The 25,580-nt window shown below is 39.0% G+C and overlaps 2 protein-coding genes across 6 annotated transcripts in view; one reads left to right on the forward strand and one right to left on the reverse strand.

The window, feature by feature from the left end:
- The window catches only part of LOC134296055 (uncharacterized), a 435,533-nt gene that overhangs the window by 150,444 nt on the left and 259,509 nt on the right, over nt 1-25,580 (reverse strand). The window lies entirely within an intron of this gene.
- Nucleotides 1-25,580, forward strand: part of fgd3 (FYVE, RhoGEF and PH domain containing 3) — a 121,140-nt gene that overhangs the window by 20,916 nt on the left and 74,644 nt on the right. For 2 of the 5 annotated variants that reach the window (XM_008115582.2, XM_008115586.2), the window contains exon 1: nt 12,487-12,630. The exons of 1 other annotated variant lie outside the window; for it this stretch is intronic. In XM_008115582.2, the coding sequence (XP_008113789.2) occupies nt 12,561-12,630 (70 nt within the window). In that variant the 5' untranslated portion in view covers nt 12,487-12,560. 2 more of the 5 variants (XM_062969933.1, XM_062969934.1) reach the window with 2 other exon arrangements.

A 25,580-nucleotide genomic window follows, 5' to 3' on the forward strand; every position in this document is an offset into this window, starting at 1 on the left:
CACTCTTATGGTTTTTTTTAAACTAATGTGATGTCATGATGTGTTTAGAGAAAGGACCACATACAAGATTATTGGATGATAGATGTGGGAGAAGGGAAAGGAAATGACAGGTCATATTTTCCAACATTTCACAGATAAAAACTAGGACGTGTGATCAAGCCATATCAAGATGGCAAATGTTATTAATTAGGAAGAACACACAAGTTAGGAGAGACTGCAGCAGTTTGCTTTTGTATATGTGTGTATTGGTATGCAGTTTTCTTTAATTCTTTGTTGTGGGAGGGGCTACAGACCATGTGATCAGATCTGGACTTGTTTAGGACTCAGACTCCATTTTAGAAACACTTCAGTTTGGAAGACTGTATTAGAAGATGTTCAGTTTGGACTTCAGTAAGAACTGTATGCTTCAGACTTCAATGCAGAAACATTATGCCGTACAGAAGCCATTAAACTCCATTAGACTGTGGTCTGTTGATTCTAAGTATGATGCCCTGTGTTAACTACACACATAAACTATTTCAAATCTATTTGTTACTGGACTGATAAGCAAAGTGCCTGTATGCTGAATACATGAAGTGTGTGAGTAAACCGACTGTTACTTTAAAAAATAAATCCTGACCCTTTTGCTCCTGATGCTGCCAAATGGTTGTTAGGGTCATGTGGGGCATCTCCGGGACATTTTGGGATCCCCTGAGGCATTTGATGCCTAAGAGAAGCCCCCACTTTTGCAATAGAATAAGCTCTTGTTCATTGCCTTTTTTTTAAAAGAGGGGCTCTGCTGACCCCAAAATGGTTACTGACAAGAATTCCTTCAGATCCTCTACAGGATATCTGAAAACAAAAACATTTTTCCATTTTTTAAACACCTGGGGGCACTTTGGTCACACATAAACACTTGCCGTAGGGGCTACATGGGGAACATTCCTGGCTTTCTACAAGTCTGTTGTGAGTTATGTGTCACATGCATAGGTTTAATGTTGGGGGGGGGGGGTATCTTTTGTATTTTCTAGTGGAAAACAAATGTTAGCCAGCTTTTATGGCCCCTTTCATTCCATTGAGCCTGGGACCATGGAAATAGTGCTTGAGTGGCCTAAATTGATACCCTACTCCAATGTTTATGAAATTTTGGTAATTCAACTGTTTTGGACTTCAAGAAGCCCATACCAGCTTGGCCAATAGTCAAGAATTCTGAGAACTGAAGTCAGGGCCGGGCCAAGGTAATTTTCAAGTATAGGCGAACAGAATTTTGCCCCCCCCCCAACCAATCACTGAAAAATAAAAGCGTTGGATAAGCGAAAATATTGGGATAAAGGGATAAAGGAAAAGCCTAAATAAAGAACAACACTCTGAAAACAGGGGAAACAATCAGGAAACAATCAGGGCCAGCTAACACCTATCAACTAAGGATGGACCCAGAATGAAGCGGCCAGGCTTTGAATCTGCAAGGCCATTAAATACTAATCAAGCTGGCCAATTGCAACATTCACACTAGCCTCAAACAGCGGCACTCTCTGGTCTGCAAAGCGCCAAACACCTTTCTGGCAAGAAGGAAGGCACTTGCCTCTTTGCAGAGAAGAGAAGCGGTGTTTCTCTGCTCCCCAAAGCGGCGACCTCCTTCCTTGTGGAGGCAGGCATAGCGGCAGAAGCAGGAATTGCCTCAATGGCGCCCCCTACAGGATGGCGCCACAGGCAACTGCCTAGTTTGCCTCGCGGTTGAACTGCCCCTGACTGAAGTTCAAAACACCTGGAACACCATAGTTTGGGAAACCTTGGTCTACATTTAGGGATAAAAAGAGAAATAATTGCTACAGGCTATGGTTGACACCAGATGGAAAGGCTAATTCAACATAACCATAAAAAATTAGCTAGCAAGTGATAAAAGTAAAAAAATCCTACCCATAAAAAATTCAGTGAGAAAAAGCTTACAATTAACTCCTTTGTGGAGTCTCATCAATGCTATTCCAGTGAAGTACAGTTATATATGTTTTTCAACTCTGCTTCAGTTACATAACCTATACATCCAAGCTCTTTCAATAAGTAGTGGATTAATTTTTAGCCAGCTTTAATTCAGAAGTGAGGATTGTACAGTCCACCAGATGTTGTTGAATTGCAGCATAGCATTACTCAAAGTGGTGGTCCTGGATCAATGCCACTTTCTGAGCCATTGCTGTTGGTCCCCGAAAAGTTTCCAGGAAGAATAAATACAGTTATAGCCAGTGGACACAAATATGGCAGTGGTCCTTGGAAAAAATAATAACAACAGGTCCCCCAGATCAGCTAACCTTAAAAGCACTGACCTAGCATTCCTCACCATTGGCTATACTGGCTGGTGCTGCTGAGAGTTGCGCTCAGATAGGAACAAATGAGCTTTGGTCCAATGAACATGACAATTTAATTAAATTTATTTTCTAACTAAAGTGCACAATTTCAGTTGGATAATAATAAATTCTGAAAATTCAACTTAAATTATTACTTAATTAAATCAGAGACACTACTGAAGAACAAGCAAATCTGGCATTTCCCATCTGGTTTTCTCAAAAGCTAATTCTTTTCAGTATTTGGAAAACTTTTTTTTTATTTTGTTAGTTCCTTAGGGTTGACAAATTAAAGTACTTAGATCACAAGATCCAAACCGTTTTATGCAAAATTAGTTCCAGAAGGATACATTGTGTTAAGAGCTTTTGAGATTAGCAGTCTGAATAACCAATATTTTTCACTTCATTTATTTCATTTTAATAAAATCCATATTAGTGAAACCAGGTATTTATAACATCTGGAGCACTCCCAAAAAGTGTAAAAACACTTGAAATCCAAATGAAAGAAAGATTTAAAAAGGAAAGAAATGGAATATGTTTGGAAGCCGCCGTGAATCCCATTCTGCAAGAAATGCATCATATAAGTGCCACAAACACAAACATATAATTTCCAGACAATGTTGGGACTCTAAATCCCAGCACACCTCTAGCAAGCATAACTAGTGGTGAGGCTTGGAGTCACAGCTAAACATCATCTGGAGCATTTCCTGATTTTCTCTTCTGCTGTCAACCCTATTTCTTCTAATGGTATCCAAGTGGGAATTAGTACACTGAAAGAGTTGCAATCACAAAAAAGCAAAAGCAGGAGAATTATTTTTGACATTGTGGGTAGGAAATGGGCTTTAAAAAATACAGCAATTTCTTTCTCTTCCAAATGCAAAACAGGAACAACTTGGGTAAGGAGAATAAAATCATGAATGATATTTTCCAGCTTTCAGAGCAAACATTTAACTTAAAGATAATAGAAATTGTACACAACCATATTAATTGAAAATGTTTCCCTTTAAATATAGAAGTACATGAATTAAATTTTTAAATTTTTAAATTTTTTTATTAACAATTAACTATAGACATTGTCCCTTTTCTACTGTGTTTTGTCTCTGGTTGCAGAGGGACAACATCCCAAGAGGTGCATGGCTGCTTTAATTGTCCCAGAAACTTAAGGACTACATAGAGCGAGTTTCCTCTCCCACCTCAATTATTGTTTTTTTTGTATTATGTGTGGGTTTTATCTTTGTTGGAGCCTGTGTTTCTTTGACGAGAAGGATTTATTCCTTTCACTGAAGGATAGGGGATATGATCTAGTGGCAGGTCCCACTGGTGGTAAATGTGAGAAGTGATTTTTTTGTCTATTTTTCCCATCCCAGAGCAGCCCATGGTTCCAGCTCCCAAGGTGTCATGGAGGAAGCAGTGACTGCTTATCCTCCATCAACCAGCAAAGGTCTCCTGTGAGCAAAATTGTGTTCTTGGAAAGAAGATATCCAAATACAATTCCTTTAGTTATTTGTTCAGATGTCCGACCCTTTTCAAGGCAAATGGTCAAATATAACACTCTCTCCAGTCTATTCTGTAATCCTCTAAATAATGCACAAGTGTTAACACATCCTATCAAAGTCAATGCAAATATTCCTATCAGAAAACATGCTTTTGCTTTGGAAGTCAGGGCCTCATTGTTCATGCTTGGGTATGCTGTGTATGAGTTCAGATTTAGAAAGTAGGGATTCTGCATATGACAGGCATATGCTGCACTGAAAAAGCGATGAAGATCACCATATGAGCAGCAAAAACAGTGCACAGATGTTCCTTGTGATGCATGAATCCCTTTGCTTGGCATTACTTGAATCAGTCATCAGGCTCCAACTCCTGTATAGAATGGGGCACAAGTTTGGCCTTAATGATGGATGATAGTGTAGCATGATAGTGATTAGTGGAAGAAAAACCGCTTGTTTCATCCATAATCCAGAATACACCAGTAGAAGATATGTTGTTTTTCCCTTGATCTTGAGACACAGTTAACAATGATAAAAAAAGATAAATATATATTCAAAATGTTGATTCATTTTGTTCCATTGTTAGCTATTTTTCAGTGTGTTGCTGTCTTTGTCTTAATTTTTTTTAGGAATCATAAAAATACTGTTGAAAACAAGAAATGTGTAAACTAGAAAGCAACTGCAAATTATGCAGGAACACAACCATAGTTAAAGGTGCTCAACTCATGGCTGCAAAAACAACTTTTCTACATCTTCATTTTTATAATATTTGTTTATGAATGCAATTCTTCTTGAATTGAAAATAACTAATGTTCATATTAGTGAGTATTGTTGCTTAAGATTGTACTGCATAGCTTTTTGTATTTCTGAAAACAGAAAAACCTGCTCTGGGAAATTAATGTACAGTGTCATTTGAAGTAGGCTAGGATTTCTACAGTTCTGTGATTCTAATTATCTTTTTAATGGTATTAAGTATGCCATGTATGAAATGATTTAAACCTAAGAACAATAGCAGGAATAGAATTGTGTGACACTTGGCATTTATTTTTTAGAAGAGGTTAGGATCATGCAATCTCTTCTTTTTCCTTTTCTCTTTCTTTACACTGGGTTGGTGTTATATCTGGTTATTGTTTATCATGGTTAACACAAATTTGAGGCCAAATGGAACCTGGTTTTGCGGTTTAAAATATATCTGAAATTGACTGTCTTTAAAAATCCTAGAGAAATTAGCATGTTAGTCTATTACAACAAAGGAACAAAGAGTCTTGAGGCACTTCTAAGTATTGGAAGTCCAAAACAAGCGCACACCGTAATATATTTATTAGTCTTTAGGGTGCCACAAGACTCTTCTTTGTTGTTTTCAAATTCAATATGCTGGCATGTGGCCAGTCTTCTTTCTAATGTGGTAAAAAATCTCATAATAAAAATGCTTTTCCAAGTGACACATCCATTTTGATTTATATTCTGTGAATAGTTTACAAGATTATGACCCGGTCTCGCATTTATTTCAGCATTAGATGAAACAAAATATACATAGCATTCTGTTTTTTCTTTCTTTCATGTTCACACTTTGGGTATGAACAATTTTTAACTCTTATAATACCTATACTTTCTTTCCCTTGCTTGCTCTGCTGGTGCCAGACAGCAAGAAGAGCTCATACTTGAATAGTTAAGCAAAGAACAGAGGGTGACAAAACCTTGAATTACTGGGATAAACAATACTTTCCATGATGTGCCTGCTTCATAGACTGAGGCAGAGCAAAGCTGAGCCCAATTCAATGGCATATATATCCTTTTTGATCTCTCTACACATTACATCAGGAAACATGACATTGTGTATGAGAGGATTGTTCTTTTTCTGTTAGTTTCTTATACTCTGCATCCCCCACTCCCCAAGCTAGAACTCCAGGTGATTGAAATAGGTACAGATAAATGACACATATAAGAAATATATAGTATACTATTCATAGAATTAAAAAAAGAAATACTCTTTTACAAATTGTTATGAACAAAAGATGATCCAAATAAAGATATGCACTAGCTGATGGGGGATGACATGGAAGCTACTTCAGTCTCCTTTAGAACAGTGGTTCTCAGCCTGTGGGTCCCTAGGTGCTTTGGCCTACAACTCCCAGAAACCCTAGCCAGTTTACCAGCTGTTAGGATTTCTAAGAGTTGAAGGCCAAAACATCTGGGGACCCATAGGTTGAGAACCACTGCTTTAGAAGGAAAGTTGTAGAGACTGGGAGCAACCACCAGGAAGGCTTTTTCTACATTCCCACTTGATGTGCCTGTGAAGATACCAGAAAGATGTGCCTGTGAGAGACTGCTTTCAAAGATTTTGAAATCTGCGCAGATTCATATGGAAGAACTCAGTCATTCTGATAGTCTGAGTCTAAGTTGTATGGAATGACATCACTATGTGGGTAACATCATATGAAAGAAAACAATTCTAAAGGATACCCTACCTGGCATCCATTTCTGGAACAGTCTGTATGAATATGTCTCTGTAAATTCTGTGTAGGATAATAGGATATGGTTGCTATCTGGTACAAATAATTTTGTTTTCAATTGTTGGTTTGTAATGGCAAATATTCAGAGAGGTACGTTTTCTCACATTTGACAGCATTATTCTATATAAAGATACCTCAAATTGCTTGTTTAAATTATCCTCCTGGCTGTACAGTTATTTTTTTTTGATGTGGTGCATTTAAAATATCTATCTTATCTGTCTGTCTATACCATGGGACAGGAGGTTGGAGACAGATCCATACAAAATAGTCCATGTTTAATTTTGAAAGTGTGAATATGTAAATTCCAATTGAATATGTAAATTCCAATTGGAACTGAATAGACTTCTAAGAGAGGGCTGAAAGGACTATGGATTGTGGCTTAAGAAGCTTTGCATTTTTTCTTCATAGGGGTAAAGAAGAGTTAATTTTTTTTCAATTGCTTTTTGATGCTTTTTGGAAAAACAGGATAGAGCAACCTGTTTTTCAGTCCTTTTTTCCACTTGGTCTGTAATTATAGACTTGCTATGTACCTTGCAGTTTAGATGGTATAGTAGAGTTTAGCTGTGTGTGTTTTTTTAAATAAAAAAAACAGGAAATGATAACGAGTTGCGTTTTTTGTCAGCCTACGCCCCAGTATTCCACTTGGAACAAGATAGTAGCCTATTTTAAATCAAGAATTCCTCCTTTTTGCGAAGATCACAGATGCATTGTCCCCCAGAGCTGAGTTAATAAGAGAGTGAAGTTTTGCTAATGAGTAACAGCACCGGGTCTGGAAGGACTGATGTTCAGCAGCATGGAAATATAACTTAGTTATGTCTCATCAGACTCTCTCAATGGAAGACTGAAGCGTTGATGTGTATCCCTGCAATCCGGGACGTAGATATCATCTTTTTATTTGTGCCTCCTGATCCAAAGGATTCTGGCTGGTAAGAATAATGTGTTGGAAAGAGAATTGGGTAGCAAAACTGTGGGCTAGAGAAATAAGAGAATTCCTGTTTTTCTTCACTACTTTAAAAAGCATTTCTATTAAACCAGGCTCATGTTGAAACCCAGTCTCTTCTGTATGCTGTCTTTTAGGAAGGCAGGCTGTGGTGAGGTTTGCTTTGATTCTTGTAATGGTTGGGTTAGCCCACTAGATGAAAAAAAATGTGTCTGTCATCCTTGATAATCATCTTCCACCAGCTGGTGCTCTGCAGGAAGCTCCTAATTGTTAATTTTGTTAGAGATATTTCTGTTCTACTCACTGCCAGCTTAACTTACTCCAGGGCTGGCAATCATTGCCACAGACATTGTGACAGCCAACAAAACTGAAGTAGAGCATTAAGACATCAGTTGAGACTAGAGAGAGATTTCTGCTTTTAAAACATGTTGCCTTGATTTCATTTTACATTCTTTCACATGCTATTTTTCAGACTTTGCATTTCTCATGTCAGTAGAGCAAGAAACAGTGACTGAGAAGGGATTTGTATTACAGTTGTGAATGCCTATGCAACTACAAATTACTGGTGCTTTTGCTGATGCCTAAACAATGCTTCTGAATTTTCCAACATTTACTCTGGTATTGCCTCTTTTGGGGACTTGGGTATGGGAAGATGAAGGGTCTCTTTTCTTGTTTTTTCCCTTTAATAAGTGTAGTGGTTTCAGGGGGAAGGTATTAACATCTCTTATAATCTTCTGGTGTGAGCCTGTTGAGTTATGCAACCCTAATCATTTCATTAGGCAAGAACTACTCAGAGGTGGTTTTGCTAGTTCTTTCCTTTGAAATATAGCCTGCAGTACATTATAGTTGTGGTCTTCTATCCAAAGATTAACCAGGTCAAATTCTGTTTAGCTTCCATGATCAAATAAAAAGTGGTGTCTGATATCAGCATGAAGGAAATGTCAAATGAATAGCATTTGTTGGATCTTTTGCGTTCTTTGCTACATATGTTCAAGGTCATTGTAAATGTAGATTAATTATTTTCACATCTGATGCCTGAGAGAGAAAAAGAACACTCTTTTGGCTTATTGCTATGGCTGATAAAAATTCAAGAGCCAAAGGTTAAGGCAAATTATTTTTCAGGGAACACAGGAATTGTGAATAGAGAACAGACCTATGGATATTTCTCATTGTATATGTCTCTACAAGTTGACTGCAACTTAAGGTGTCCTCATGAATTTCATAGGGATTTTTTGGACAAGGAATACTCAGAGGTAGTTTTGCCAGTTACTTCCTCTGAAATATAGCACCTGGTATTTGTTGCAGTCTCCCATCTAAGTACTAATGAGGACTGGCACTGCTTAGGTTCCAGGATCAGACAGGACGTAGTGCCTTTAAGTTTTCTAGAAAGAAGAAATTCCATAGTGATGGCCCACAACTAAAAATGATTGATCATGAGTAATCGCCACTTTGGTCTTATTATCATAAAAGCATGGGACCATGAACTCAAATATTATCTAATGCTATTCTTATCCCCCAGAGAAACTCACATGGGAGCAGACGGCTCCTTTGGTTTGCTGGGTTCAACCTGGTTAGGGTTTGAGCTTTAATGGTGACTATCAACTCTGTAAATTCTGCTCAAATATATGTAGGGACCCAGTACAAGTGCTGTAATATTCAAGTAATGTGCTTTGATTCTAATTTCTACATGGTGGAAATTTCTATTGTACAGTCAGGAATATTGTTCTATGAGTGCATATGTGCAACCAGAAGTTATCTGTTGAAGTGGCATTTGAGCCAAGGTCTCCTCGCATAACATAAATGTTGGCTTCAGAGGTGCCATGGAAACACTTCACATATTATATTCTGAGAGTTGTCAGGAAATTATTTTACTTTTATATGGAACTATGTAAAAGTTCCATATGAATGCATACCTTATATTCATCTGGAAACAGGAACTCTTCCCAACAGTATATACTTTTGGTGGATAATACAGGAGTTCCATTGTTTTTGAAATTTGAGGGGACCTGAAAATGAGCTTGTAAGAAAACTACAAGTCATATAGGTGAAGTAATTTTTCATAATTTCTGAGGGCTAAAAAATTAAAATCTACTGCCAATAAAACACTGAAAAAACTGTACATTGTAAGGCATGACTTCCCATAAGCAACCCTTTAATATCAATGTTTTAGTGCTTCACATGTCGAAATAGTTTATGGAAAGAGGCTTTTCCCTGTTTAAACCTAAAATAGTACCCTAGTCCTCCTGTGACATCTGGCTCAGTGCTTTCCATATGACTTCCTTGAGAATCTCTTGGCTTCTGTCAGAAACTGGAATGGTAAGAATTGCTGTGTTTTCAGTGATGTGGGATATCCATACTCTACAGCAATATAGTGTTGGAAGACATAAATTTAATTACCCTAATTTATTTTTTAATTTGCATTTGATTTAGTCAGTGGTTCAACTCATGTTGCACTAAAAACTTTTGAGGAACACTCTTGTTCCCACTCAACTTCCTACCCATCAGGATGATTTCAAATGGCATAGAGCCTTCTGAGTACGGGTCAGAGATCAGATATGCAAGCCAAAATGGTCTGCTTTGAAAAAATTGCTTTGAGGAGAACTATGCTCATATTCAATCAGAACTTGACACCTTGCTTATTACAAAGCCTAGGAAGTTGTCCAGTGCATCATCAGGTCAGTTTTCATGGTATCAGTTTCAGCTACAGAGGCTGATGATGTGGGTACGATGCTTAAAATAGTTTGGTGTTGCCAGGGTATGGCACTGAAATTGCCTTATTTGTTCTGATTGATATCCTATGCTAATCTTGGAAAAACAGGAAGAATACTACCCCGCTGATCTCCCTGAATCTCTCAGCACCTTTTGATTCCATTAATAATAGTATCTGACTGATTTGTGATACTGCAGTAGGAAGCACTGTTCTTCAGTGGGACAGTTCTGGAGACCTGAAGGGATTCCTCTTCATCTACTTGGCTGCTAAGCTCTGGAGTGCCACAGGGTTCTGTCTTATTCCCTATGGTGTTCAATAATCATATGAAGCCATTGGGTGACAAAAGGAGATTTGGGGTGAAATACTATCAGTATGGTGATAATACTCAGCTCTATTTCTTCTTGCCGTCGGAGTTAGGTGGGATTGTGCATGTGCAGGACCAGTGTCTGGAAATGCTAATGGGCTGGAGGGGGGCAATCAGCTGAAGCTAAATCATTATAGGCTGGAAGCTTATGGTTCTTGAGAATTGGGTTAACAGTCTGCAGTAGATAGGGTTACTCTCCCTCTGAAGACATGCTCCTAGATTTGTCCCCATCACTGGAGGCTGAAATAGGTTGTATGATTTGGAGTGTTTGATACCAGTTTGTATTGCTGTACCTGCTGTGGGCTTTCCTGGATAGAGATAACATACACATAGTATGTTTTTCTATCCTGATTAGACAACTACAATGTGCTCTGTGTTGGGCTGTTGTTGAAGAAGACTCTGAAACGTCAACTAGTGCAAAATACAGCAGCTTGACTGCTGAACTGGGCTGCCATATAGACAGCATGATTTTCCAGTTTTACATCAAGTAATCCAAATTCTATATTGAATAATGTGATTGCTCTTATTCGACAATAATTTTCATTATGCTTTTGGCTTATTATGAAGAGGGTCACAAAGCACAAAAGATAATGAGGTGCAAAACTTTAATAACTGGGAAACCATTTCAACTATCTGATTGGCTGATGCTCGGTTTTTAATAGAAAATTTAAATTCAATTCTAAGTTAATATTGGAAGCCATGTGGGTTACAATCATTTTTAAATTTAATAATAACTAATATATTCCTTGGAAATTGAATTTGTGTTTATTGCTACATCCCCTAGTTGCAGTATCACAGTACATTAGGCCCATGTATTTTTTAGGCCCATGTATTGAGCTATAGCCCTGGCTGAACTGCTAACCTGAAGACCTGAAGGTTGGTGGTTCGAATCTGTGAGATGGGGTGAGCTCCCCTCTGCCATCCCCAGCTTCCCATGCAGGGACATGAGAGAAGCCTCCCACAGGCTTCCCTTGGGCAACGTCCTTGCAGACGGCCAATTCTCTCACACCAGAGATGACTATTGAAATGATAAAAAAAGGCCCATGTATTATGTTAGGGATCCATTCCATGACTCTTTGTGTAATAGGATTTTCACATGTCATCTTGAACAGTATTTTTCTTATCTGAAATTATTGATATATTGGGAGTCTGGCCAAAGTGTACCACACAATTGTATTCAAGGTACTTAGGGAAGAATTGTGAAATTCTATGCTTCAGCTAGAAGTTCCACTGGAAGTTGACCATAAAATAACTCCAGAGAAAACACTTCTCTGGACAAGGCTAGGCCATCCAGCATGGTTCTATGTTATTCAAAGCTCTTCCTTTAGACTTGAAATCATGTTCAACAAGCTCACATTATAAGTGAGTCTACTGTATGAAGTCCTTGCTTAAATTCATTGCTCTCAATTCCTGGATTGTTCAATATCGGCATTCCATTTCATTTGTCCTTACAAGTCTCAAGGTCTGTGGAATATGCAGTGTACAAGCATTTCCAACTGAAATGGCAATGCAAATTATGACATTGGATTTGGACTGCGAATCCAATTTGAATTTAACAGTTTCTTCTTACAGTCTGCACTGACAGATATTTTGTTAATTGCTGTTAAAAGCTTGAGAGCAAGATGGATGATTGAATGTATCCTTCTCTCTTGGGAACCAAATATTCTCACACTATCTTACTGCAATTAAGCAGTTTGTTGGTTGTGATGCTGAAGTTCACCAGGAACAGAATTATTTGTATCGGGGTGTATCCGAATCTGGCAAGGATCTTATCAAATTTAAATGTTAAAATTACATTAGTTCATTCAGTATGAGAACTATGCTGGAAAAAAATGTTTCCCTGCCATTGCAGTTCTACATTGATCCACCAGATGACACTTGACGATTATGGTTGAAACTCATAAATTTCCACTGACAATTACAGCCCTCCCCCCCCCCCCAATCATTTTCCAAATTACCTTTCCATTTCTAAACATATGCTTTAGAAGATGCACATGTTTTGCATTTTAGTTTTTCCTACATGACACTAATTTACAAATGAGAATCTGTTACATGTTTACTGCTTGCTATTTAGTTGGAATGCTCAGTGAAGGAAGCTGAAATTGTCAAGATTTCCCTGCAATTGGTAGTGAATGATCTCAAAGTGTGAGAGAAGCAGTTACTGAGATTTCCTACCATGAAAGATGCAAGAGCTAGGAGCTCAGGTGAGAATCATCACCACTCCATGAATGGAAACATCTGTTGAAGCAAGTAAACTGAATGATAGCTGTGGATATACTGCCTGGTGCAATTTCACATGTGAGTAAAGCAAAAAGCTGCTTTTTCTGACTAAAGTACAGGAAGAGAAGAATTCACCAAAGTGCTGTGACTGGAGCTTTTGTACATAGTCTATCATGCAAGTGAGCCGATTTATTTTACTCCCCTTTTCTCTTCACCCTGCAAATATCTAGCATTGCTTAGAGATAATTTCTCAGAAATCAGAAATTTGCATAGCCACGTGGATTTATTGCAACATCAAAATGTACCTAAAAGTCCCAGATGTGTTTCAGTATTTATAAATCTAGCTGGTGCAACAAAAATGCTTTAAATGTCTTGTTGATTATCTAGGTTTCCCCAGTATTTTCCTGTAAGCTCAGTAGAGAAACTGCTGTGCCTAATCAGTAGGATCAGTTTGAGCAAGTGTAAGTGCAATGCTTGGATGAGTTTGATTATAGCAACTCTGACAAAAATGAGTTTCTCATTGGGATATTTTATCTGCCCTTTCAAAACCCCAGTCAGATAGATTCTTGTCTTTGCATGGGGCTTTATACTTTCATATCAAAAATTCTAAAAGTAGTCATTACCATGCTGGGGTAACCTAACAATATGTATCCTGGCCTTAGTGCTTTCTTTTTTGACAATTGGCCAGCTTAGAGATGTGAAAATCTGGAGGGTGGGTGGGGTGGAAATATTAAAAAACATTTTCCAAAGCCTTTTGAAGGGAAAAGTTGAAATAATGAATTATGAAATATATTTTGGAATGATTGATACAATGTTTAATACTATGTTGTCAAATACTATGTACATTAGTTTGAAATGCATGCTATTTTAAGAGGAAGGCGTTCATGTAAGATTGTGTATAGTGTCAGATTATTGTAATTCCATTTTAATTGTTTTCCTTGTAATTCCTGGTTATGGATTCTTTTACTCACTTTCTTTCATGGGGATGAGTCTATTGTTACTACAGGACTGCTTAATACTGGAGAATTTTTGAGACTAATGTTGATACTTTCTTTTTTAAAAACTGATTTCATTAGTAGCTCCTCAAAGAGGGAAAACCAAAGTGTCTTCTCATAGTTCAAGTATTCCATAGAGGTGTACCGAAACTAGAAGAAATGTTTTTCATACTTAAAGGTGGCTAATACTGCATTTTACAGTTTGTTTGTTTTTTAAAAATCTACCGTATGTTTATATCAGAAAGAAAATGGGAAGCTGAGGCACAATTTTCCTCCCATGGCTCCAGAATTTCAGGAAATTTTAGATGTCTAGGCCAACCTCATGAAATTATAGCAATATCTATCTTGTCTTGTTTAGCCCAACAGCGGTGTCACTATCTGGATATAGAACATAGGCTTGCAGCTTCATGACAGTGGTCACCCAAAGCAGGACTTCTTAAACTTTTTCCACTCATGACCTCTTTCCACCTGAGAAGTTTTTTGTGACCCTTTTCCACACTATAATTTTTTGCAACCCCTTTCTGCCTGATATATTTTTATATGACCCCAAGTATAGAGGTATATAAAACTGGCATAAAATCAAACATTTACTAATAATAAATCAGGATTTGCAAGGCTTGCTTAAAAGGTCTTTTTGTGAAGTACAGAAGCCTCTTCAGCAATCCACTGTAAACACTGCACATTGTTGCTAACAGATTTGCGTAAATGTCTAAAATATGTCTAAAATGTCTAAAATAGGTGGTGGTCAGAAACTTTTTACTGTTGTCAATTTTTTGTAATTCCAACATTGAGCTCAGGGGCTCCCATTTGGGATTGGGACTCACTGTGGCCTAGAACACTTAAACTTCTTAAACTTTTTCTACATGGGACCCCTTTCCACCCAATAAATTTTAACACCACCCTGGATATATGTAAAATAGGTATAAAATAAAACATTTACTAATAAATCAGTATTTGCAAGGCTTGCTAAACAGGTTGATTTTCCTTTATATGAAGTACAGCTGAAGCATGTTCTGTAGAGTCCACTATAAACATTGCATATTGTTGCTAATAGATTCATGTAAATGTTTACAAGAGCCACTAAGTGGAGTTCAGAAACCTTTTACAATTGCCAAATTTTCCCTACTCCATCATTGAAATAAGGGAACCAAATTTGGGATCGAGTGTAAGAAGTAGTGATTCAAAAACACACATTTTTTACTTATAATAAAATTTATTATTTGAAGTCTCTAGGTTCAGTTGAAAGGCCTAAATGACCCTCAAATAGGAGATCCTTTCTAGTCTTGAAATCCAAGCAGAGTCAGCACTTGGATAGGGGACTCTGCCAATGAATTCCAGGCACTGTAGGCTCTATTTCAGAGAAAGGGGCCGGCAAAATGCCTAAGAAAACCCAGTTCAATGTCTAAGAAAACCCAGTGAAAGTAATGGGATGACCATGAGTTGACAGGTGACTTGAAGGCACATACATACACCACCACAACACAGAATGACACTGAATTTGATGAGCTAAGTATGTACAGTACTGTAGATATTATCACTAGTACCCTTCATTTTATGTTAAGATAGCATTTATCCTTCAGGCAGGCTTGTACATTGTGGTAATGGTTAGCTATTGTAAAGTCCATTCATATGCATATGATGTGGAGCCCTCTAGTAGTTTATTCCACAGAGTTGGATTGTCAAACGCAACACTTACAAGTAAAGATTGGTTTAATGTGGGAACTGAATGGGTAGATTCAGTAATCTTCATATGTATCTTAATGCAGAATTTCATTGCTTAAATTGTAGGCTGTCTCAAGTTCTTTCCATTAGGGATCTTGTGGCTGTGTCCAGCAAATACACATTCTAATTTCCTCTTTCCTTTCTGAAGGAGATTGGTGTGAAGAAGTCACAACAGAAGTGACAAAGATGCTGTTGTGACGAGTCACTAAAAACCCAAAGGAAACCAGGCCAAATATTTTAGAATAGATAAAGAGTTGTGGCAAAGCTAAACTTAAAGAAACGGTCATGTCATCATCTTCTTTTCCTTTTCCCATTTTCCTTGCTCATCAAAGATTTATGAATATTTTTTCTTTCCCTAAACTCACATTTGCTATGTTCATAAATTATATGGCAAATCAAACCTTTCAGTCTGATCTCTGGTGGATTTGCACAAAACGTGACTCTCATTTTTCTCTGATTTCTTAAAGCTCTAGCTCCCTTGGTCTCTTGTATAGGTCTTTTAGCCCAGGCTAACTAAATGGGGTTTAGAGAAAGGCATTTTAAAGTTTAATGTACTATTCTCTTTTCATTGGCTTTTTAAAACAGCTACTGCTATTTATAGAGACTGCAGATTGTTCAGAATTAAATACACCTTTTCAGTAATACTTACTGTGAGAAAGTATGTCAGTGCATTATCACCATTATAATGGAGTTGCTGAACCTGCTAAAGAAGGCAGTCCATACATCTATATTTGAAAAGAAATCTGAACTAAAAGCTTACGTTTAGCCACTTTGCAGCATTGTATGCCTGTGTTGCCCATAGAATACTATCCATCTGTTCTGATTATTTATTTAATTTGTATCTAGCCTTTCTTCTAATATGGACCCAGGGTAGCTTACAGTATAAGTTAAAACAGTAAATGGCTAAAGCAATATATTACACAAAAGTTTTAAAAGACATCCAGTTGCAACATTAAAACAATAAAAATGCAAAACACAGTAAACACAGCATAAAACATTAAACAATATTTCAGCCACCATCATTTAAAAACAGATGACTTAAATAAAATGATATTTATGTTAGGAAATACAGTAATAGGAAAAAGAGAGCAGGGATGAGGCCAACTGAGGTTCCTGTGGGAGGGATTTCCAGAGCAAGTCTCATGAACTCACCGTATGGACCTGTGAAAGGGATGGGACTAAGAAGAAGACCTCGTCCAAAAATCATAAGATTTGGACCAGTTCATAGGAAGAGATATAGTCTTTTAGATGGTCCTGACTTCAGCCATATAGGATGTTATGGCTGATTAGATAATAATCAGCACTTTGAATGGTGCCCAGGAATTGAATGGTAGCCACTGAAGCTGTTTTAAGAAGGGAGCTATATGTTTCTCAAGCCAGAGGTTTATCTGTAACAGCAGAGATGTAATAATGGGATATGTTATTGTAGCTTGATCTGACACCTCCAAGAATGGGTGCAGGCATTAGGTTTACTGTGCCAGAATGATAACTATGTAGATACCAGGCAAATGCTCCTGGAAAGGCATCACAAAGGTAGGCATCAACACTGTGAAAATTATTAGAATCATAGAATAGTAGAGTTGGAAGAGACCTCATGGGGCATCCAGTCCAACCTCCTGCCAAGAAGCAGGAAATCGCATTCAAAGCACTTGGATTGCTTTTGATGTTGGAAGAAAATTCCTAAGATGTAGAGCTCAGTGCCCATGGAAATGGCTATGGAAGAAAATAGTCCAGCAAGTAGGTTGATCTCAAGTGATAAAGGACTTTAGGAGTGAGCACTCTGAACAGAATCTAGAGTCCCCTAGTGAAGTTCTTTCAAAGTAGATGTAATGTGCTCCTATTTCTGTTGTCTGTTAACAGTGTAACTCAGTGGTTCTCAACCTGTGGATCCCCGGATGTTTTGGCCTTCAACTCTCAGAAATCCTAATAGTTGGTAAACTGGCTGGGATTTCTGGGACCCATAGGTTGGGAACCACTGGTCTAACTACTGCACTTTAGGTTGACTGCAGCTTCCAGAATGCTGTTAAAGAAAGCATCATATATCATCCTTTAAAATAATCCAGATTAAAAAAATTACTGGATAAGTGGATAACTGTGTCTGAGAATAAATTCCATACATTAAAATGACTTACTACAATAATATAAAATCATAATTCTAATACAAGTATTCCCCTAAGGGTTCATTTTTCTTATTTCATTCAGTAAAGGTGCCCTGAGTGGGGCCTGAACTTGAGAAAAGGGATGGTGCATGCAGTTGGTTCAGGGGAATGGCTTAAAAAGCATCCTGAATGGAACCCAGAAGTTGCCAGGCAATGGCTGCAGAACTAAATTGAATGTGTTTTCATCACTCAGCATCTGTCAGGAAACAAATGACAGTATTCAGCAGCAGGAAGCAACCAGCTGCAGATTCTGTGGCATCTTCAAGGGGATCGCATCTTAAAGGGCATAATTTCAGCTTCAGCCTCTTTTAATGTCACCGACTTGATCAACCTCCATATGTAAGAGTCTAAAAAAAGAAAGATTCCTCACGATGTGTAATCATTGGAGTTTCCCATCAAACCTCCTTGGGAAAAGCAGTTTAAAGGCATGGGGCTAAAACCCGGAAGGTTTTCTCTATTGTTTCTTTGTTATTTCAGGCTGTAGTAATACTTGAATAAAGGCTTCCAAAAATGGCATTGGTTTATGAGTAGATTGATCCAGAACTGTATAGAGGTTTAAAAGCATGTACCATCACTTTGAATTTTGCTCAGAAATTGATCAACAGACTATGGAATCCTTTGAGAACTAAGATATATTTCCAGTGCCCAGTCTCAGCAGAAGGAATGGGGAGATCTACCTACCTGAGGCGCTTGTTCTGCTAGGTCAGTGGTTCTCAACTAACATGTCTGGAAATTGCTAGATGCTAAGGGAGAGAAAAGATAGAGATAATTAGAACAGTAGTTCCCAACCCATGGGTCCTCAGGTGTTTTGGCCTTCAACTCCCAGAAATCCTAACAGCTGGTAAACCGGCTGGGCTTTCGGGGAATTGTAGGCCAAAACATCTGGGGACCCACAGGTTGAGAACCACTGTGCTAGTGCATTATAAACCTTATATTTTCTGCTAATTCTGAAAATTTCTGTAAGAGGTATATTTATAAATTAGTAGAGTATGATCAAAAGTAGAAGTGTGATTATATAATATCATTTATAGGGAGTAGAGTAATAAAGTATAAAAGCCATCAGACAGTGAGTGGGAGGTATGTAGTTCTGTCTTTTTGTTTATTTATTACAGTTTTGTTGATGTTCTGTTATTTTAATAGGTTTTTAGTTGTTCGGTAGCGGTAGACAAGATGTAGTTGTGTTGTTTTTAGTATTATACAACTCCAAAAATTAATTGATTGTTCTATCTTCACTGTTCTATTTTCTTTTTTCTTTTTTGAATAAAAATGACTTGTATATAAAAAGAAAGAACATGGAAATTCACTGAAATATCCAGATTTACTTTTGTGCTTCAGCTGCTTTGCTGGAGCTGGGTAGAATTGTAACAAGCTTAAATTCTAGCTGGAACAGTCCTGAAAAAGCTATTCTTAAAGCCTGGTTGACTTGCACAGATTCATATTTTCTCTGTGCGGGGATTTGTGACTATTCCCTATGGGTATTTTCTCTTGTGTTGTTTGAAATACTATGTGCAAAAAGTCCTTGCTGCTTAAAAGCACCACAAGCATGCCATTACATTTAAAGGTTTTTATACTCTGGGAGAACTATCTATACACGTATATGCCAGTATCAGCTTGAGATGACCAGAAGATGAACAGTAGGGATGTGCAAAGCTTCAGAGTTCCACTTCATAATTAGGAGAGTTGGACTATTCTGAAATACAAACCTCCATTTTACTAATTGGAAAGGGCCCCTCTGAAGCATTTATGAATTGAAATACGAGCCTCTGAAACTTTGTGAGATTTGTTAAAAATTATTGATTCAGAGGAAGGGGTCAGGCTTAGTAGCCCCTTCCTCATCATTGTCAGCACCCCTCAGCATGTGTGTATTATCCCAAGCCTATATTTTCCAATTCCCACTCCTTTCCCAAACTTTACTGCCCTTACCTTTCCCTCAGTTCTCTAAAAACTACAGCACCTTGCCCTGGACTACATTTCCCAGAATTCTGCTCATGCTAGAAGAATGGGGCTTCCCACGTTAAAGCCCCAGTGTAGGTTAATCACATGTGCTTAAATTCCAAAAGTTCTTTAAAATTAGTGGATAGACTGTTTGTTCTGAAACTTTGTAAGATTGATACCCTGCTTATGTTGTCTCATGCAGAAATACAAGGGAGAGCTTTTGTAGTTTTTTAAAAAAAAATTATTTATAAAAACTTTAAAAAATTCCTAAACATCAGCGGATGACCGAAACATTCTGAAATTTGTCAGGCTTAAATGTTGCCTACAAGTATGCCGAGTTTCATCCTGATAGCCCAAAAAATGACAGAGAAACAAGTCTTGCAATTTTCCCTATTGCCACGAATGGAACAAATCTTAATGAAGCAATTATGAAGCTGCAGATATTCAGAATACGAATCAGAACGGGATACCTCCAAATCTCTACTAATTGAAGCATGGGCTATCTGAATCTCCTGAATGAATTACTAATTGGATTTCAGCCATTTTGCACACCTCTAATGAATAACACACTGAAGAAGATTCTGAATGTGTTGCTACTGTGTTTCCCCGAAAATAAGACAGTGTCTTATATTAATTTTTGCTCCCAAAGATGCTCTAGGTCTTATTTTCAGGGGATGTCTTATTTTTCCATGAAGAAGAATTCGCATTTATTGTTGAACAAAAAAAAAATATTATATACTGTACAGTAGTTGTCATCATAAACCAGCATAACCAGACAAACTGTGAATCCTATCAAGATTTTCTTGTTACTACCAATATTTCCATGTACAACACTTTATGGTACGTACATTTACCAATCCTGCATGCTCTGCATGCTTCCAAAGAAAAAAAAACTTTGCTAGGTCTTACTTTAGGGGGAGGCCTTATATTAAGCAATTCAGCAAAAGCTCTACTAGGTCTTATTTTCTGGGGATGTCTTATTTTAGGGGAAACAGGGTAGTATAGCAGTTTGCCACTGTGTGTAAAGACTTTTTAAGGAAAGGCTTTTCTATACAGTTACATACAGTAAGCATTATTCATATGTAAAGTGACCCAGAATTTTACTGGTAGGGTTTCTCTGCTCACTTATCAACACTATAGTATAGTTTACTGGAGAACTGAAATTCAACAACTTATCTTTTTCTTTGGCCTTTTCTTTTTGCAGCATGATGGGTTGGATGGCTGAAGCTGGTCAAAGACCCATACAAGAGAGGGATGTCAACTACAGATAGACTCCAGGAGAATCTCCAAGCTATAAAATTAATTATTTGGAGTTCTCCATTCATGATTGGATGTCTCTTCCTCTCTCCAGATCAACCAGTTTTCGCTTGCTTGCCATTTGTGTCATCTTGTTTACCTTAAAAAACCATAGGCAAATGCCCATTGAAGAGTTTCAAAGTCCCTGGCTGTAGGTTACAACAGTAAGTGCTAGTAACATCTTTTAAAATCAGTCCTCCTTGAAAGTCCAGAGTAGCATTGGAATATTGTATAACACATTCTGTGGAATCGTATCATTACTTTAAGAACAAGCTCATTAAATAATGAAGTCTAACCACATCTAAAATATTCTAATGTTTGGGTTTTTTTTTAAATTGCAAAACTAAGAGGGCGTAGTTTGATTCATCCTTCCAACCAACTAGTCTTTCTGTTTTGTGGATGAGATTATTATTAGGAACAATAAAAGTACTCTTAGTCCTCTCAGACTATGTGGTTGCTAGGGTTAGGACTGCATGAAAAAGATAAGAATGCACAGATAGTTTTGAGGAGAGAAGTGGCAGTGTGGCATTTTATGCTATGGTTCCACTTTAAATGCCATGGCTGCATCCTAGGGTTTGCAGATTGGTGAAACACTGGAGTGTTATAAAAAGGGGGTTGTAGAAAAAAATTGGCTGAAAATGTTAAAGCCCTTCTCTAAATAGCAAATTTCAGGATTCCACAGGATGGAATTATTATAGGTAAAAATAAAACATAGTAATATAATTGTGTATTGTGCATGGGCCCCAATGTATCTGTTTGACTGATTTCACATATATCGCTGATTTCAGATGTATCGCTGACACCAGGAGTGGTTCAACCGGTAGGCAAACTGTACGGTTGCTAAAGGAACCATCCTCTGGGGGGACGCAGTTGAGGTGCCTCCAAGTGCCCTAAGGCTAATGAGCAGCAGCTTTTTGTCTCCCCCCCCTTCCCACTGGGAGAGGGCATGCCCTCTGGGCGTGCCTCACCTTCCCCCTCCCATGTGCAGAAGTCACTGCCGCCGAGAGGAGGAGGAGGAGGCAGAACAGGTGCCTGGGCTGTTGCGCAGGCTGGAGAGCAAGCCAGCTGTAACCAGCTGCAATGAATCACTCTGACCAGGAGGTCATGAGTTCGAGGCCCGCTCGGAGCCTATGTTTGTCTTGTCTTTGTTCTATGTTAAAAGGCATCGAATGTTTGCCTATATGTGTAATGTGATCCACCCTGAGTCCCCTTCGGGGTGAGAAGGGCGGGATATAAATGCTGTAAATAAATAAATAAATAAATAGGTGGAGGCGGCGGGGACAAAGCAGCGGAAGGAGAGGAAGGCTGTGCCTGGGCCTCCCTCCTGGTCCTCCGCCTGCAGCCTGCATGGCCTTCCTCTCCTTCCGCTGCTTTGTCCCTGCTGCAGCCTAGACTGCCTCCACGGCCGCAGCCTGACCTGCCTCTGGCCTCAACACCACTCCCCCCGCCAGTCCTGGCCCCGAGGCAGACCATGGGTGCCTCTTCTCAGTCCAGACCTCCTTCCCGCTCCTCCTCCTCCTCCTCTTTGGCAACCTTCGCTTTTGGTTCAGCAGCGTTTTGGCTGCTGCTGCTGCTGCTCCTTCTTCGTCCTTCCTCTCCTCCTCCTCAAGGTTCCTGCCCTTAAGGCAGCACCCGCTGGCTCCCCTCAGACAACTAGCCAGAATGAGCGAGGCAAAGAACGGCACTCGCTCCCTCTCTCTCCCTCTATCTGAGGATGTCCGGAAGTAAACACACCGCATTTTCTACCACACTTTCCCCTGCCCCATCCTGCGCACCCATGTGCAACCCGGAAACGGCTGCCTCCCCCAGGAATCATGGGAAATGCAGTCCGTGGAGGGTGGGCCATAGCCGCTTAAAGGCACAGGGTCCCAAGAAAATGGAGAAAAGAATGGGAAGAAGGAGGAGAAATGAAATAGGTGCCTGGGCCCATCTGTGACTCTGTACACAACTGAGGAAACTGGAAGCCAGTGGGGGAAAATGAGAATCAGAAGAGGAACTGAAAGGTGTCCGTTACACGTAGATATGACTGTTTGGGTTGCTGCGAATTTCGGGCTGTATGGCCATGTTCCAGAAGCTTTCTCTCCTGAGGTTTTGCCCACATCGGTGGCAGGCATCCTCAGAGGTTGTGAGGTCTCTTGGAAACTAGGCAAGGGAGATTTATATATCTATGGAAGGTCCAAGGTGGGAGAAAGAACTCCTTGTCTGTAGGAGGCAGGTGAGGATGTTGTAATTAATCGCCTTGATTACCATTTGATGGCCCTGTGGCCTCAAGGCCTGGATTCTTCCTGTCTGAGAGAGAGAATCCTTTGTTGGGATGTGTTAGCTGGCCCTGATTGTTTCCTGTCTGGATTTCCCCTGTTTTCAGAGTGTTGTTCTTTATTTACTGTCCTGATTTTAGAGGTTTTTTTTTTAATACCAGGGGCCAGATTCCCTTTCGGTGGCCTTTTAATTCCTGTGGATTCCTAAGGACCCTCAGTGCTCTTCCACACAGCCATATAACCCAGAATATCAAAGCAGAATAACCCACAATATCTGCCATGATCTGGGTTATGTGAGTCCACACTTCTATATAATCCAGTTCAAAGCAACTATTGTGGATTATCTGCCTTGATATTCTGGGTTATATGGCTGTGTGGAAGCACCCTCATTGCTCTTCCACACAGCCATATAACCCAGAATATCAAAGCAGAATAACCCACAATATCAGCTTTGAACTGGGTTATCTGAGTCCACACTGCCCTATATCCCAGTTCAATGTTTGGTGCTAAATTCGCAAATATAGTAATTCCTACATAACATTACCATGTATTGAACTGTTTTTTCTGTTGATTTGTTGTAAAACATGATGTTTTGGTGCTTAATTTGTAAAATCATAATGTAATTTGATGTTTAATAGGCTTTTCCTTAACCCCTCCTTATTATCCCACATTTTCGCTTATCCAACGCTTTTAATTTTGAGTGACTGGTTTTTTTTGGGGGGGGGGATGCCAAAATTCTGTTTGCTTACACTTGAAAATTACCTAGGGCCAGCCCTGGCTGGCATAGATGTGTAGAAACAAATATTTAAAATATTTCACTTAATTTTCTGTTGCTAATGGGGCTGAGTTTTTTTTACTTATCTTTTAGTGCCATTTATCCCTGATATCCTTGTGACCAAGAAGGGAAGCGGTCTCTGCCTGCCTTGATATGCCATTAGAGCAGTGATTCCTAAACTTTGATCTTCCAAATGTTTTAGACTTTATCTCTCACAACTCCTGACTATTGACCAGGCTGGCTGGGGCTTCTGGGAGTTGAAGTCCAAAATGCTTGGAGGACCAGAGTTTTGCAGCCACTATTCTAGAACATCTTAAAAGACAACAGAAGTATCATTTGAGACAAAATGTAGGCCTTTGATTCTAACATCAATTTTCTTCCCCTATATGATTTTTAACATTTCTGACTGATCAAGAAGTCAATGATGATATGAAAGCTTGATATGAAATGGTATATGTTGTGCATTTTACTTGGTCAATAAAAGCATCCCCCCTTTTTCATTTTTTATTTTATTGTATTTTATTACATGGATGAAATAGTTGACTATGAATATATTGTACCCTTTGTTATTTTATATGAATGCTTGCTATTGCAATAATGGAGAAAAAAGTCTTCATGGTCTCTGTGACTCATACAAATGGTTCATTGTGTACACTTACGATGATTCTATCCAAGTTTTTTTGGAATGGAAAGGGGCAACATTTATTCTATGGAGATGTGTCATTGCTTTCCTCTAAGATGAGACACTGGAAGAGGAGCATCTCCTCTCTGCTTCTCTCTGTTGCTGGAACAGAGATGCATGGCTACTTCTGGTGGGACTCTGTGGTCTCCGTTGTGGCAGTGGAGAGAAACGGAGCCCAGAGAAATTGAGCCACTTCTCTCTGGCTGTGGAGAGAAGTGGGGAGAAGACGCTTCTCTCCCTGAGTCTGATAAGGTCCTCATTGAAGAAGGGAAGAGGAGATCAAGAAGAAGCAGGGACAGATGGGGAAACTACTGTCACGACCCAGGCTACAGAGCACCAATAACCATACGCAGAGGCCAGATTCTATCTAATATCTTTATTAAGGAAATATATAAAGTTAGTAAAAGCAAATGTAAAAGTTTGTCCAGAAGCAGACCTTTCAGGAAAGGTCAAAATTAGTCCAAAGAAACAATGTCCAATATGAAATATTAAGGTCCAAAGTTGTAATCCAATAACCGAAACACTCACTTTGCCAGGCAAAGTGAGGGGAGATGACAAGGTCCTTTAGTCCATGAACTTGAGCAAGGCTAGGAAATAACTTGATACTTGAAACAAGGCTTGAAACGTGGAACAAGGTAACGAGGAACAAGAACAAGGTCCGTGGAATAACTTGGTAAAATCCGTGAAACAAGGCAAGGGTTAGTCCTGGGAAACAAGGCAAGATCCGTAGGTAAACAAAGGCTGGGAAACAGGAGCGGAGGCTGGAAACAAGGCAAGGCTTGAGCAGGAACGAGGCTTGAATCGGAGCGCGCTGTCCAGACACAACTCGCTCCGGAGGCTGACGAATTGACTCCGCGAAGTTACTACGCGGGTAAAACACCTATATAGAGTCTAACTTTCCCGCCGAAGCAGTTCTCTGGGAACCAGAAACGAAAGCTAAATTCTGAGACCAGATGTCTGACTCCTTAAAGATTCTCACGAAAAGCAGACTTAATTGGGTACATTCTTAGCTGCTATCCTCGCACTCCTGCGCGAAGCTGCTTCCAAACCCCTCTGTTGTTTACAAAACTCATGGCGAGAGAACACGGGAGATGTAGGCTCAGGGTTTGTTTGACATACTTCTGGGACACAACTTTCTTGCAGGTGCAAGGTTCCCAGATCTGCCTGGGAAAGATCTGGCTGAGAAGATTCCAGTTCTAACTGGGA

This window comes from Anolis carolinensis, chromosome 2 (genome assembly GCF_035594765.1).
Source record: "Anolis carolinensis isolate JA03-04 chromosome 2, rAnoCar3.1.pri, whole genome shotgun sequence".
NCBI classification, from domain to species: domain Eukaryota; kingdom Metazoa; phylum Chordata; class Lepidosauria; order Squamata; family Dactyloidae; genus Anolis; species Anolis carolinensis.